The sequence below is a fragment of the Moschus berezovskii genome, chromosome 2 (assembly GCF_049115385.1).
Source record: "Moschus berezovskii isolate FMDL1 chromosome 2, NW_MosBer_1.0, whole genome shotgun sequence".
NCBI classification, from domain to species: domain Eukaryota; kingdom Metazoa; phylum Chordata; class Mammalia; order Artiodactyla; family Moschidae; genus Moschus; species Moschus berezovskii.
The window spans coordinates 56,776,212-56,792,086 of NC_142461.1; the positions used below are offsets into that span (position 1 = coordinate 56,776,212).

General features: G+C 40.3%; 1 protein-coding gene across 5 annotated transcripts in view; it reads right to left on the bottom strand.

Annotated features, from left to right (window-relative positions):
- The window catches only part of MYO1B (myosin IB), a 196,940-nt gene that overhangs the window by 49,417 nt on the left and 131,648 nt on the right, over positions 1-15,875 (bottom strand). For all 5 annotated transcript variants that reach the window (XM_088828730.1, XM_088828743.1, XM_088828728.1 and 2 more), the window contains 6 exons: positions 12,935-13,033; positions 10,577-10,680; positions 8,903-9,050; positions 8,508-8,626; positions 2,310-2,396; positions 1,503-1,568 (listed from right to left, as the gene is read on the bottom strand). In XM_088828730.1, coding sequence (XP_088684856.1) covers positions 1,503-1,568; positions 2,310-2,396; positions 8,508-8,626; positions 8,903-9,050; positions 10,577-10,680; positions 12,935-13,033 — 623 coding nt within the window. The remainder of the gene's footprint in view (positions 1-1,502; positions 1,569-2,309; positions 2,397-8,507; positions 8,627-8,902; positions 9,051-10,576; positions 10,681-12,934; positions 13,034-15,875) is intronic.

A 15,875-nucleotide genomic window follows, 5' to 3' on the forward strand; every position in this document is an offset into this window, starting at 1 on the left:
TGAGTCTGGGGAGAAAAGTAAAGTAAAGCCCAGTAGAAGGCCTTTTTAAATTATTTATCAAAGAGGCCTGAGATTTAGGTCCTGAGTCTGACATATAGTAGCCATGTAACCTTGGGATAGTTACTTGACCTTCAAAGTCCTGCTGCTGCTGCTTCTTCTATAGAAGGAGAAATAATAGCAGCCACTCCATGAGACTATTGTGGCAATTAAATCAGACAATGTACATAACACTACCATTCTTGCATAGAGGCAGTTCTCAATGATTATTTCCCTCTAGCTGTTATATATGGAATATGATAAAGCAAGGAGAAGGCATGATCCCCAAAGTAAATGGAAGAAAAAGGCATTTACTAGAAAGACCTGGCTGAGCTGCAGGAAGCGAGCTGATGTCTTTTTTGTGACCCTGTGATGCTGATACTTGGAACATGTAAATTTTGGGGGTGGTCACTCTGGGGAGGGCCTCGTTGTTTAAAGGAATTCACAAATTACTGGTGGGGAGAGTTAAGATCTACTCGTTATTTTTCCTGAACCAAACTAAAATACCAGTCCTAAAAGTAAGACTTCTTTAGGTCTCACTTTAAGTGAGAGTCCTTTAAGGATGCCTAACTGGGAGGGATTGGGGGCAGGAGGAGAAGAGGACGACAGAGAATGAGATGGCTGGATGGCATCACCAACTCGATGGACATGAGTTTGAGTGAACTCCGGGAGTTGGTGATGGACAGGGAGGCGGTGATGGACAGGGAGGCCTGGCGTGATGTGATTCACGGGGTCGCAAAGAGTCAGACATGACTGAACGACTGAACTGAACTGAATTGAACTGAACTGGTCCTTAAAACAGCTTCTAAATGCCAAAGTTAGCAAGGGGGTAAATACGAAATTCAAATATAAGTCTATCATGTTTAAATATTTAACTTGCAATGAACATGGAGTCTTTTAAAAAGTTTCATTATGAACTTTTAGGTGAAAATTTCTTTCAACCTGTGCAGCAGAACTCATATGATTACAGTTGGATGAGACCTGGATAAGACCCAACAATGCACATAATGCAGATACTCTCTGCCTGAGTCCTACAGAGATGAAGTAACCAGCTCTGGCCAGGCCACAGCCAGCCTCTGGCTCTCCCATTTCTGGCTTTTTTTATGGCACCATCCTATCTGATTTTCAAGCAACCTACAAATGAACAAATATTAATAACTACAGACATAACGTCTATATACTTTGTTAGGAATTTCACAGTAAGAATTTTGAATTTGCAATTTCAAAAGTCAAGTACTAAAACAAGAAAGTTTTTTTTAACAGCACAGTCTCCAAAATGCTGGATCTCAGCTCTTAACACACATACACACACACACACACACGACTGTCACATCTTTACAAAAGTTATTTGTAGATTAAGAGTCATACGAATTATATTAAATGTTGTCTATAGAACACATGATTTAATCTCCAACTGTTTCACAAAATAAAGATAATAATAACAATAATAATAATAAGCAGCTCACCTCAAAAATCTCGAAGCCATAAATGTCCAAAACGCCCATGACTTTCTTTCTCACTTTTGTTTGTGCCTTAAAAATAGTTTCAAATTGCAGGGTTAATTTAAGCATTACATATAACACTAAAAGCATAACAAGGACTATAGACATAGACTACAAGCTAATTGTGTCTCAGGCCTAGAAGAACAGAATTGAGGTTTTTTTAAACACATGAAAGAGGAAAGCCAGTTTATATTTGAAAAGTGTTTATTTGAAAACTCTAAACAAATTTAGTATTTGAAGTCTTTCCTAATTTCTTTTTCTTATATTTATATAAAGATTCCATTTGTATGGAATCTCCCAAAATTTTAATAGATGACTTAAAGAAGGAATCATTATGCTTTCTTTATCAGATGCTATATTAGATGCTAAATTATAAAAAAAGAGATCATAGGGTCTTTCAAAACCATCTAGTCCAATACTCGCATTTTCTTGAAGAACACACTATAGCTACACTGATCCAGTGACCTCTTCAGCCAAGTGTGCCTAACTAGTTACCAGACAAGTCACAACCAGGACCTAGGGTGCTCTCTTTCGCAGTGACTCTGCAAACACCATTAGACTATTCACTGGTGAGGTTTCTTATAACATGCATGCAAAACAAAACAACTGCTGACAGATTTCAATCCTAAAAAAGGGAAATGCTTTTCAAGGAGCAATCTCCGTAAGTGCTAATCAATTACCTGATTATAAAATTAAAATATCCTTAACTTAATGTTTATACTCTGAATACCATTTATTACAATTATTTATCTGTTTATAGAGATTCAGTACCTTAATGCTTTCATTGATTCGATTTACCAGCCATGAAAACAACCTGCTGTAGAGGTTTTTAGCCAGAGCATCACGGGCATAATAAGCCTATTAAAAAGAAAAAGAAAAACTCAATACCCACAATTACCACAATGCTTCATTTCAATAAAATAAAGAAGATATTTAAAAAAAATATTGAAAAGTCTTTTATTTCAAATTTCTTTTCAGAGCATTTTTATTATACTCTGGATGAACAGTCAAGCCATTAAGAAAACTGGGCAAATTGCTTATACCCAGTTATTATACTATTTTGCATCCCGGGAAATTAATTTTAAACCCTGCAAAGGCTTTCTCCACAAGGATATTCATCTCAGTGTTATAGAACAAAGAAAAATCACAGGCAATTTAGATGTTCAACACCATAAGCATAGTAAAATAAATAAATAAGCGCCTGGTGGAAGGGAAGGTACACAGTCATCACAGAATGATTGTTATAAAAATCAGATAAATGAAATGAAAAATTCCTATTATGCTTTGTGATAATAAAAAGTATACATTATTATAATAACAACAATTTTTTAAACTATTAGATGTAGGAAACTCAAAGGAAATATATTGAAAATGGTTATGACTGATGAGATCTGTAATTATTTTTCATCAATCAGTCTTTTGAGCATTTAAAAGAACTTTTGTAATAAGCAGTATAACAACATATTTTTGGATAATACTTTGTATAATAAAGTGCTTTCATTTGCTTATCTGTTTGAAAGCTGTTCACAGCTACTTAACAAAGAATAGGTAGAAGACACGGATGTCTCTCTGACTGTGATTTAGAATACGAAGGTTGGAGAAAGTTGGGTTTGGTCAGGAGACCTAACAGACCCTAGACAAATGTACTGGGTGCCAAGGGTGTGCAGGAAGTAAGTACTAGTGATACGCCTGATACTATTTCTCTGGGGACAGGCCTGGAAACGAGCAGCAGCAGCCCAAGAAGATATTGGCCCCGGGAAAGAAGAGGTTCTGTTGCTGTTCTTAAGACTAGACATATGTGTCTAGTGCTTCACTGTTTATAAATAGAAAGTTGGGCATTACAGTTAAAGTAAATCATTATATTTTTATTTTATAAAGAACACAATATACTAGATTATATGAAAATTCTTTCTCTACAATTCTTCTCTAAATGAAGTGTGACAACTTTAATAATAGACTCACTCCATGGTAACAAACTACAGGTAGGAAGAGAGTACCTTTTCCCTTTATCTGATACTTCCACGCTAATTCCAAACCTGTCTCCCTAAGTCTCAGGCATATACTCCAGTAAGGGTTAGAAAATCCACCTAGACTTTGGTAAAAAAAAAAAAAAAAAAAAAGTCTGACTGTTCAATACTATATACATGGGGTGGGGGCTAGGGGGCAGAGGGAATAATTCCACAGAAGAAAATGTATATAAAATGCTGACACAAACAATGAATGTTTAATTTAGAAGAACAGTCTTTCTCCAATACCCTTTCTTCTAGATTTTGTTCTGTTTTTTTCTAAATAGGTAATTTAAGTGCCTAGAATAGTGCTTGGCACATAGTCTGCAGGTGTATTTTGAAGTGTCCTCATCCTCTTCTATGGCCTCATAAACCTAGATAATTCTTTCTTAATCCTTTCCCCTTTCTTCTTTGTAAGTTCAAGTCATTTCCAAACACTACTTATTTATAAACAGACCCTATTCCATCATCACATCATCCAGCTCTCCTGCTGCTGCTGCTAAGTCAGTCGTGTCCGACCCTGTGTGACCCCATAGATGGCCTCCTACCAGGCTCCCCTGTCCCTGGGATTCTCCAGGCAAGAACACTGGAGTGGGTTGCCATTTCCTTCTCCAATGCATCAAAGTGAAAAGTGAAAGCGAATTTGCTCAGTCATGTCCGACTCTTAGTGACCTCATGGACTGCAGCCTACCAGGCTCCTCCATCCATGGTATTTTCCAGGCAAGAATACTGGAGTGGGGTGCCATTGCCTTCTCCATCCAGCTCTCCTAACTGTATGCAATTTGCTATAAACAAACCACTGTTTCAGTATGCAACTGAATGAATAGTGACAACTTATTCTGGTAAACTGCTTTATATTTTTTAAAGTGTAACCACTGACAATCTTAATCATCCTTGTTTCATTCAAATACTTATTTAGAAGTCTCAAACTCAGATGCCTCAGGGACTGCACAATAGAAATCAATGGGAAATAGTGGGGTCCAAGCGAGCTGGAGGCTGCATTCCAGGTTCAGTTCAGTTCAGTCGCTCAGGCATGTCCGACTCTTTGCGACCCCATGAATCACAGCACGCCAGGCCTCCCTGTCCATCACCAACTCCCGGAGTTCACTCAAACTCATGTCCATCGAGTCGGTGATGCCATCCAGCCATCTCATTCTCTGTCGTCCCCGTCTCCTCCTGCCCCCAACCCCTCCCAGCATCAGAGTCTTTTCCAGTGAGTCAACTCGTCGCATGAGGTGGCCAAAGGTACTCAAATTCAAAATTAAAAAAGCAAGCTAACATAAGAAAACAAACAAGACAAAAGTACTCTTTCCTCAAATATTCATCAAATAAAGTACACCTACTGAGCTGTATCTGGCCTCACGGATGTCAGTTTGCTGCCTGTAGCTTCTTGAGTCTGATTGCTCCACCTCATCTCCACAGTAATATCCTCCAAAGGAAGGTTTATTCCCATATAAGGATCATGAGTAAGATGTGTAGAAATGAAGGAAGACACCAAGTGCTCAGACTTGCCATCTCAGATTCTAAGCACAAATGACAAGACTGTTTCTGCAGCTGATGAAGCTCTTAGAGAAAAACCCCAGGAGGAATCTGCTTCCATGATGATGTCCAGTATCAGGCGTGACCCAGGACAGTAGGGTAAGTGGAGACACAGAGATGCATGGGCAAGGGGCCCACCTTCCGGGAGCTTAGAGAGGAATATGGGAGGTCAAACAATCTAACGGCAAGTTCCAGAGGAGTTTGCAGGAGAAAACTGAGTTCAGAGAAGGAATAATCAGGGCCTTATGATCACAGAAGGCTTCCTAGATGCGGTACAATTCAAGGACCATCTAGAGAGCAGAAGGAATTAGCAATGACATGGATAAGCAGGAGCAAAGGCCCCAGGTAGAAATAAGTATGGCATTTAGAGAACTATCAGGGAATAAACTGAGAGAAGTCATTTAGGGTCAGATGACAGGGACTCTGGGAGCCAAGGAGCAAATATGTGGTAGAAGCTGAATAACTCTGTCGTGAGTTTCTGCTATTTCAATATTAGTCATTCCATCTGGGGAAAGATCTAAATGCCTTGGGGAAAATGAGGCATAGGGCAGTAAAGATGATAATGGGGCCCAAGAATTGAAGTTATGAGGAAAAGGTAATAAAACAAATCACATCTTGTAGGAATCAAAATCTTTTAGGCCATAAGATTGGTAGAAACAAACTCTCTGAATCCTATAACAACAACAACAAAACTAGAATAAGAAGCTGAATAATCTGAGATCTCAAGCAATTACTTTATGTCAATGGTTAAAAGAATAGGGGGAAGTTTTACCCAGTGATGCAAGGTGACTCAAGATTATAAATGTAAGAGGCACCTGGGTCTGATTTCTGTACAGATAATTAAAAAGCAAGAATAAAACACACACTAAAAAGACAAAAATACATCCATATATATTCCATATATATATAATATATATGAAATATTCCTAAAGGGCCTCTTAAACAGATGTTTTCTCATCGCATCACTATGTACTTCATCATCCCCACTCTATTGAAATATTCTCAAAATGGGACCTCGGGATGGACAGTAGCAGCAGCAGCATCAACTGGGCATTTGTTAGAAATGCAAATTCTCCCATCCTACCTCAGACCTACTGAACCAAACACTCCAGCGGGTATGATCTGCAAACCATGTCTAAGAAACCCTCTAGGTGATTCTCGTGCACCCTCAAGTTCGAGAACCACTGTTGCACCCAATCCTCTCTGACATCATTTCTAACAATGTAGCTCTGAATCCTCTTTACGTATTTATAGCCTTAACCAAGCCTGATCAACTCTTTTCTGCTATGTACTCCAAAGCTGGCTCCTCTCACACTTTTCTTTTCAAAATACCATTTTGTCCATTCTTTATACATCTAAATCCTTCAAAGACTGGCTCAGAAACCATGTTCTCTGAAAATCCTCTTTAATCCCTTATGTCCCTACTAATGGTCTACACAGAGGCTTCTGCTATATGCGCTTTCAACCAATTGTTCTTGATGAGGCAAGTGACTCAGCATCTGACTTTGAATGAGTGAGGTGGACAACAACAGACATCGCAGCAGTAGCAGGAACTTAGGAAGAAGGACACATAGCACTTATAGCTAGAAAAGGATTGTTACACCTCAAATTTACATAATTATAAAGGTATAGTATTTTCATAGTCAAAACTGCTCGCCTAAAATAAGAAATCAATGTTGAAAGAAAGCTAAAAGCATGTACATGTTTTGGGTGAGTAAGAAAGACAAGCTCAGAGCAAGCAGGTAGAAAGACTAAGCCCACTCTATGTCTTGCAGATGCTTAAGGCCACTTACAAGGAGGATGAAAATACAGCTAGACTGAACAGGCGTGAGTGGGAAAAACCCTGAGTTAACCATTTTAATTCTAGCCCAGATCCACACTGACAGTGTCTAAGCCATAGAACAAAGGATTTACACTGAAAAGGTCTACACAAGCTCCTACATATGCAAGCATGCCGGGATACATCCGTTCATTCATCCTTGAACCAAAGGAGAGAAGACATAGGCAATTCAGACTTGTGTCTCAGAAAGATTCCACTGGCCTAAGTATAGAGGGTGGAGGGGGAATAGCAATGGCAAGCCACTCCAGTACTCTTGCCTAGAAAATCCCATGGATGGAGGAGCCTGGTAGGCTGCAGTCTGTGGGGTCGCTAAGGGTCGGACACGACTGAGCGACTTCACTTTCACTTTTCACTTTCACACACTGGAGAAGGAAATGGCAACCCACTCCAGTATTCTTGCCTGGAGAATCCCAGGGAAGGGGGAGCCTGGTGGGCTTCCGTCTATGGGATCACACAGAGTCGGACACGACTGAAGTGACTTAGCAGCAGCAGCAGCAAGTGTAGAGGGTGGAGGGGGAACAGTAAGAATGGCAGGGAAGTCAATTTGGTCATTTAATCACAGCCAGTTCCCGCCGCTGTCTTCTCCAAATCAATAATGGTGCTTGGGCCAAAAATGTTGGGAGTCATCCTTGACCCTTCTCTGTCTTTCATCTCACACATACCAACGCATCAGCAAATCTTATTGCATCCCCTTTCAAAATATACTTCTCATTCCACTGCCGCCACCTGGTTCAAAAGCCACTGTCGACTCTGGATCAGCACACAACTGTGTGCTCCCCTGAGCTATGAATGTGTATCCCCCTCCCCCAAATCCATATGTTGAAGCCCCAGTATGACGGTATTTGGAGGTGGGGCATTTAGAAGGCAATCAGATTTAGATGTGGTGGTGAGGTTGGAGTTCCCATAACAGGACCAGTACCCTTAAAAGGGGATGAAGACACCGAAGCTCATTTGCTCACTCCTTCTCTCTGCCATGTAAGGACACAGTAAGAAGGCAGGTGTCTGTATATTAGGAAGAGGGCCCTCATCACAAATTCGACTGTGTTGGCACTCTAATCTCAGCCTTCTAGCCTTAAGAACTGTGAAAAATAACTGTTTTTTGTTTAATCCACCCAGTCCACAGTATTCTGTTATAGCAGCCAAGGTGACTAAGACACCCTCTGTCCCTTACACTCTGCTGTCTACACTGCAGTCAGAATGACCCCTTACAAGGCAGATCATACCACCTGTGCTCACAACTCTCCAGCTCTTTCTCAGCTCACTCAAACCCTCTGCCCTGAAAACTATGGGTCTCCCTTACTCCGCTCTACTTTCTTCTCTTTGTCCATTGCACTTATCACCGGCTAGCTTGCTATATGAATTTTCTAGGTCTACTGCTTTGTCTGGCTCCTCCTGCCAAAATTTTAAGCTCAACAAGGACAGGGATCTTTATGTGTTTAGTTTACCCTGTACCCCTAGTGCCTAAAACAATGCCTAGAATATAATACGACAGGATAATAGCCTGAAAAATAAAACTTTTGTTTCCACTTATACAAGATTCTGAAGACTTTAAAAACTCCCTTCCAGACATTATGTATCACCCACCTGAGCCACATTCAGTGTAGTTGAAACTTTCTCTTGCTTGGCCTCAACCGTCCGGAAGCTGAAAGCTCGCTCTAGAACTGACTGGTCAATGCCGGTCAGCTCGCAAATTTCTTTTAACTCTGTTGTTGGGGAAATGGTCACAAAGAGTTACTACATATCTGCTGCTAATAATCAATCACTTTCAAGGCTTACAGGGTTCTTTCTAAATAATTTTCAAACCAATCAGTATAAAATATATAAATCAAAAGACTTCAGACTGAGCTGTTAATTACATTTCTGCTCGGTTTCACTAGAAAGTTTTTTCAACTCAAAGCAAGTTTTACTTTCTACATTAAAAACTGGGCAGAAGTTCAAAGTCAGTTTTGCTCAACAGGGCCCATCCTCCACTGACTTACCGTTTTTATCTTTGATCTTGCTTTCATCTAAGCCATTCACTCGCGATTCAGGCTTGAACTCAATGTTCCCCAGCTTCAACACCGCAGCCACCACCTCCAACACAGACTCAGCTTCATGGTCCATGAAACCCACGATCTGCATGGCATTCTGGGGGAGAAAAAGCACCTGTTTTCTGTCTGCAATTCTCTATTATTTAAAAAAAAAATGATAAAACAGACTTGCCTCTGAAAAGAAATCAAAAAGACAAAGTGTCCCAGAGTAAACTTTCCAAAAGGCAAAACTAACATCATATGGAAAAATCTGAACGAACTTTGTGACCAACCCAATAATGAATGAACTGAATTAGAACCAACGCGAGGCTCTATCTTGCTCAGTGGTTCCAAGTTCTGATTCAAAGAGCCCTGGGGTACTTCACGGGCTGTGGCAAAGAAGAAGATAGAGGGAGAGAAGGTGGAGAGCTGAGTCCTCGGTTCCCACTCCAACTCCAACCACAGCAGCTCTGTGTGTGTATGTGTGTGTGTGTCAGCAGCTGTGTGTGTGTGTTTTCATACTGGAGTTCTGCTGCTAGAAACAAAACCAAGCAAAAAACCTTACGTAATCCCCTACCAAAAAACCCTCTTCATTTATTTTACATGTGAGAAAAACTGTGGTTTGCAAAGGTGAAGTGCTCAATTCCAGGAACAATGGGTAATAAGGAACATTCGTCCAGTCATAAATTTTTATTGAGTGCCAATGATTTGCCAAGCAAAGTAGTCATAGAACTGGTCCCAAACTTAAATCATGACCAGGGATCAATAGGCTTCCATATGAGGCTGTCCAGACAACTTAGAAAAAATGATACTCTCAAGAAACGTTTTCTTTTTGAAGAACAGCCCAGTTTGCTTGCTTACTTATTTACTTCCCCACACCCCAATCAATCTACCTGCCTATTTATTTATAATGACTATGTTACACAGCAATGGGAGTACTATAAGATTTATCGTTCTAGAAAATTTCAAACATATACAAGTCTAGAGAGCAGGAAAAGAACCACATGTTATATTCACTCACCCCTAAAGATGAACTGATTCCAATCTTATTTTATCTATAATCCAGCCTATTCCCACCCCTGCCACTATTGCAGCTGTATCATCTGGAAGTAAATAACAGTTATCAGGATCATTTCCTAATAGAAGCAACTTTCCAAGTGCCTCAGAAACATAGAAAGCAGAATTTAAAATAATTTCTTTCCTAATAAACACAAATGCTAATTATTCTGCTTTATGGAGGATTTTTCAAAAACTATATATAAACATGACTTTCTGTCTGAAAAATAGATTAGACTTAACATGATTATAGGACAGTTTTCACATGTGGAAATTAACTACTGAGCATTGGTTATAAACACATTTGGAATTTCAGTACAATATAAAAAGTCAAACCCCAAAATAGATAAGAAAGCTCCTTTTGATAAACAGTAAAAGTGCATGCTCCAATAAAGCCTGGCCTTCTCAATACCATATGACTATTGAGCTAGTAAAGTATCAAACTAATAAAAAATACAATAAATTCTATAATTCTAAAACCTTTGGGAGCATGAGTTAGGAATCAAAGAGAAGTCCGAACTTTAACAATTCTGATTGAGCAATATAACATTACCCATTTTAAAGAGTAATAAAAGCATTACATCTTACCCTAACGGTTCTGAAATTTGCTGCATCATCCACTCCATTAACTGTGGCTGAGTCCAGACTCAGGTAGTTATATCTGCTGAAATCCCGCTCAAGTTTAAGCTTATCTATTGAATCACACAAAGGAGTTGATAAGTTACTTCAATAAATCTAATCATCTTTAACATCTCATTCCTTTAACCCTTCAGGTAAAAAGACTTACATACTATGCATTGAACCAAAAGAACAAAAATGAATGGTATCAACTCAAATATATCAGTAATAGTATTTGACTAAAATCACCTTTATCATGTGAACATATTTCAAACTTTTTTTTTGCAGATCCTTTCCATATTTTGATTGTTTATCTTCAATGCGCTATTTCCTTATAACATATGATGTCTGCCCAGTGATTCTCCCACTATTGGACACTTGGATTTTCGCCAGTTTGTAATAATAAATAAAAGGCAGTGATAAATGTCTTCACACAAAATATTTTTTGGATTCTTTTGAATGACTCCATTGGGATGTAATCCAAAAAGTGGTGTGCCTGGGCAGCAGGGTCGGATCATTTTATGACTTCTTCTGCTTTGCCAACTAGTCCCCCAGGAAAATGTACTCACTTTGAAGTGATACTCAGAAGCTCTAGGCAGATCAGTCCTGACTCTTCAATAACTTTAGCTAATACCTGTGCAGGGGCTACTTCAGTGCTGCTTCAATTTACATTCACTGATAATTAACATCTACTTCTTTATTGACTATGCCAAAGCTTTTGACTGTGGGGATCACAACAAACTGTGGAAAATTCTTCAAGAGATGGGAATATCAGACCACCTGACCTGCCTCTTTAGAAATCTGTATGCAGGTCAGGAAGCAATCGTTAGAACTGGACATGGATCAACAGGTTCCAAATTGAGAAAGGAATAAGTCAGGGCTGTATACTGTCATCCTGCTTATTTAACTTATATGCAGAGTACATCATGAGAAATGCCGGGCTGGATGAAGCACAAGTTGGAATCAAGATTGCCAGGAGAACTATCAATAACCTCATATATTCAGATGACACCACCCTTATGGCAGAAAGCGAAGATGGACTAAAGAACCTCTTGATGAAAGTGAAAGAGGAGAGTGTAAAAGTTGGCTTAAAACTCAACATTCAGCAAACTAAGATCATGACATCCTGTCCCATCACTTCATGGCAAATAGATGGGGAAACGATGGAAACAGAGACAGACTTCATTTTTTTGGGCTCCAAAATCACTTCAGATGGTGACTGCAGCCATGAAATAAAAAGACGCTTGCTCCTTGGAAGAAAAGTCATGACCAATCTAGACAGCATATTAAAAAGCAGAGATATCACTTTGTCAACAAAGGTCCAAACTAGTCAAGGCTATGGTTTTTCCAGTAGTCATGTATGGATGTGAGAGTTGGACTATAAAGAAAGCTGAGTGCTGAAGAACTGATGCCCTTGAACTATGGTGCTGGAGGTGACCTGAGAGTCCCCTGGACTGCAAGGAGATCCAACCAGTCCATCCTAAAGGAAATCAGTCCTGAATAGTCATTGGGCAGACTGATATTGAAGCTGAAAGTCCAATGCTTTGGCCACCTGATGTGAAGAACTGGAAAAGACCCTGATGCTGGGAAAGATTGAAGGTGGGAGGAGAAGGGGATGACAGAGGATGAGATGGTTGGATGGCATCACCAACTCAATGGACTTGAGTTTGAGTAAACTCCAGGAGTTGGTGATAGACAGGGAGGCCTGGCGTGCTGCAGTCCACAGGGTCACAAAGCACTGGACACGACTGAGCGACTGAACTGAACTGAGTATGAGAGTAATTTTTTCCCCAAGTGTGTTAACTTTCCATAGTTCTTTTTGTTTAAACTATTTGTTCAAAACTTGTCATCACTTAGTTACTGATTGCTGGATACTCTCCTGATGGACTTATGATAATTCTCTAAAATATCTAAAGGTAAGATTTTTATCTCTTGTATCAGTTGCAAATGTCTTTTCCACTATTTTTAAATTGTCACTGAGTAGTATGTTTTTATATAATTATACTCATCTACTGTTCCCTGCTAACTTCTCTCCAAGTGGACTAATTATATTCTTCCATTTTATTTTTTTTAATAGATAATGAGCCCCTCCCCCAACTTTTAGCTCTTTTAGCAACCCATCTGAGACACGTTCCAGTGCCTGGTGAGGTACTACAGAGACAGCTACCAAAGACTCCAAGGTGGCAGAAGCCAACCCATCACGTTCTTCCCTTGAAGTGGAATCATGGAAAAATTTTAAGAGAAAAAGAGGAAACTCATAAGGGACACTTCTGCTTTGGATGCTGCAACAGTAAAAAATTAAACTAAAACACAAAAACAGGGACTTACTGAGAAGCTCTTCAGAGGCACCAGAAAGCAGCTGATAAAACACATGGAAGTTTCTTTCACCTCTTGGCTGCTTAACAACTCGAGATTTCTCTAAAAGATCTAAAGAGAAAAAGAATCAAAACCATAATACAGTATTAATCTCACTTTCAAATACACTGTGCTTCTTTCTCTTCCCCCTCAACATTCTTTTTCATTTTCTGTTTTGTACTAATAAAGTAACAACAGAAGCTACATTTTCAGTTCTACTTTCAGGAAGAAGCACAACTCTAACTAAAAGCACTAAATTAAACAAACCAGCTTCAGGTTGAACAATGGTGAATATGCAAAATAAGTTTAACAATACAATCAACAAGCTGATTAAAGACAACATAATTGGAGAAGGCAATGGCAAGCCACTCCAGTACTCTTGCCTAGAAAATCCCATGGATGGAGGAGCCTGGTAGGCTGCAGTCCGTGGGGTCGCTAAGGGTCGGACACGACTGAGCGACTTCGCTTTCACTTTTCACTTTCACACATTGGAGAAGGAAATGGCAACCCACTCCAGTGTTCTTGCCTGGAGAATCCCAGGGACGGGGGAGCCTGGTGGGCTTCCGTCTATGGGGTCACGCAGAGTCGGACACGACTGAAGTGACTTAGCAGCAGCAGCAGCAGCTTTTATAATAATATTCTCTTGATTTTATATATATATACACTGCATGCATGCTAAGTTGCTTCAGTCGTGTCCAACTCCTTACAATCCTATGGACTGTAGCCTGCCTGGCTCCTCTGTCCATGGGATTCTCCAGGCATGAATACCAGAGTGGGTTGCCAACCCCTCCAGGGGATCTTTCCATCCCAGGGATCAAACCCGAGTTTCCTGCATCTTCTCCATCAGCAGGAGGGTTCTTTGCCACTAGTGCAACCTGATGACATTAGGCTCTTCAATATGTAGTATTACAAGTTCAAGTAAGGAAATGCAGCCATTCAGTTAAGAATTCACTGAACAGTTATAATGATAACAAATTAAATATTTTTGATATTTTATGCTGAGTGCTTTATAGACATTATTTCATTGAATCCTCCTCATCATTTTGTAAGGTATAACTTCACAGATGAAAAAACTGATAGTCCAAGTGCTTAAGAAGGACTTGAAATCAAGCCATCTGACCCCAGTGCTACCTGGCATAAGACAAGCAAATCTCTTTGCTCTTTTGAAGTCTTAAAGAATGAAAGGTGGTTCTCATTTAATGGAATCTGGTGTTTTGACAGTATACTTCCATTGATGCTGGATGATTTTTTCATGCTGTAACTGACACACTATCAAATTTTCAGGAAGGGAGGGAGGCAGACAGGGAGAAAGGAAGGGACAAATACCAGCAAGCCCACCAGAAAGGCACCACTGTGGCAGAGGGAGTGGCAAAGTACCACTGCAGAGAATGTTCCTACTTGGAGCCACGTTTATCACTGACCAGAGATATGAGGGTCTGGACTCTGAGGTCAAAGGTCAAATTTATTTATAAAATTATGCATCATGGATCCCATTATTGAGCGCTAATTCTAGAGAACAGACACATTTGATTTACCATCAGACTGAACGGTAAACATTACCCAAAAAATTAATAAAGGAGGGTACAGTGTGCAATTTCACAGGGACTTTTCACTGAACTTCTTAATTTGTATTTCTGGAAACCTTATCAGCACAAGAGGAGGAGTTTAGGGAGAGTTAAAAAGTGTAGATTCAATGAACAGGGACATCCTAGGGTCCTCCAAATACATGAGGCCATTTCTAAGAATGAAGAGATGGGTTAGGAGGATACATAAAGTTGACAGAAAGAACAAAAACGTGCAAACACAAAAATTATTAAGAACAAGATGCTGAAGAGATTTCATCTTCAGCTCTCACTTGACTTGGATAACTGATAATGCCCTCAAACCACAGATGGAGAGTAACGAAGACTTCATATTTAGCCAAAAAACTGAAACTGAAAAGCACAAGTGAGATAAAATTCAAAAAGAATTGTGTAATAGTCATCATCTCTAAGGATTGAACATTTCAATCAATCAATCAATACTGACATCCAAGGCAGCAGACAGAATAAACAAAACAGGTAAGGATTAAAGTGTATGATTGCGTTGATCACGGACCAAGCTCCTCTGGGGTCCTAAGAGTACCGGCACAGTGTTAGAAGAAAGAACTCAGTGCCGGAGCAGAGGCTTCACTGAGACACTGCTGCTGCTGCTGCTAAGTTGCTTCAGTCGTGTCCAACTCTGTGAGACCCCATAGACGGCAGCCCACCAGGCTCCCCCGTCCCTGGGATTCTCCAGGCAAGAACACTGGAGTGGGGTGCCATTTCCTTCTCTAATGCATGAAAGTGAAAAGTGAAAGGGAAGTTGCTCAGTCGTGTCTGACTCTTAGCAACCCCATGGACTGCAGCCCACCAGGCTCCTCCGTCCATGCGATTTTCCAGGCAAGAGTACTGGAGCGGGGTGCCATTGCCTTCTCCGCACTGAGACACTAACTAATCCTAATTCCTCAAGCCTAGAAGAAAGTAACTACATGAAAAACATAAATGCTCCAGTTTACTTCATCCTTCCATGAAGCTCACTTACTGCTCACCCACCATATGACAGAATTACCTGGGATAAGCCCAGCACTGACTACACACCTGATGACCTTCTTCCTCTGGACCTACAACTGTCACACCTACAACTGTCCCGATCACTCTCACCACCCAAACTGAGGGCAGGAGCTCTGTCTAAGGTGGGCTGCCAGCATCCTTGAGAGAGAGAGCAGAAGGTGGGGATGAGAAAGGCAGAATGACCATGTGTCCTTCACCTGTGAAAGCCCGCAAAACCCAGGCTCTCCCCACAGCACCAAGAATACCACCATGCTGCACAAGCACCGGAAGCCTGCTGCTCTCACCTCACGGGGCACCTCAGTGATGATGACGGACAACTGTTC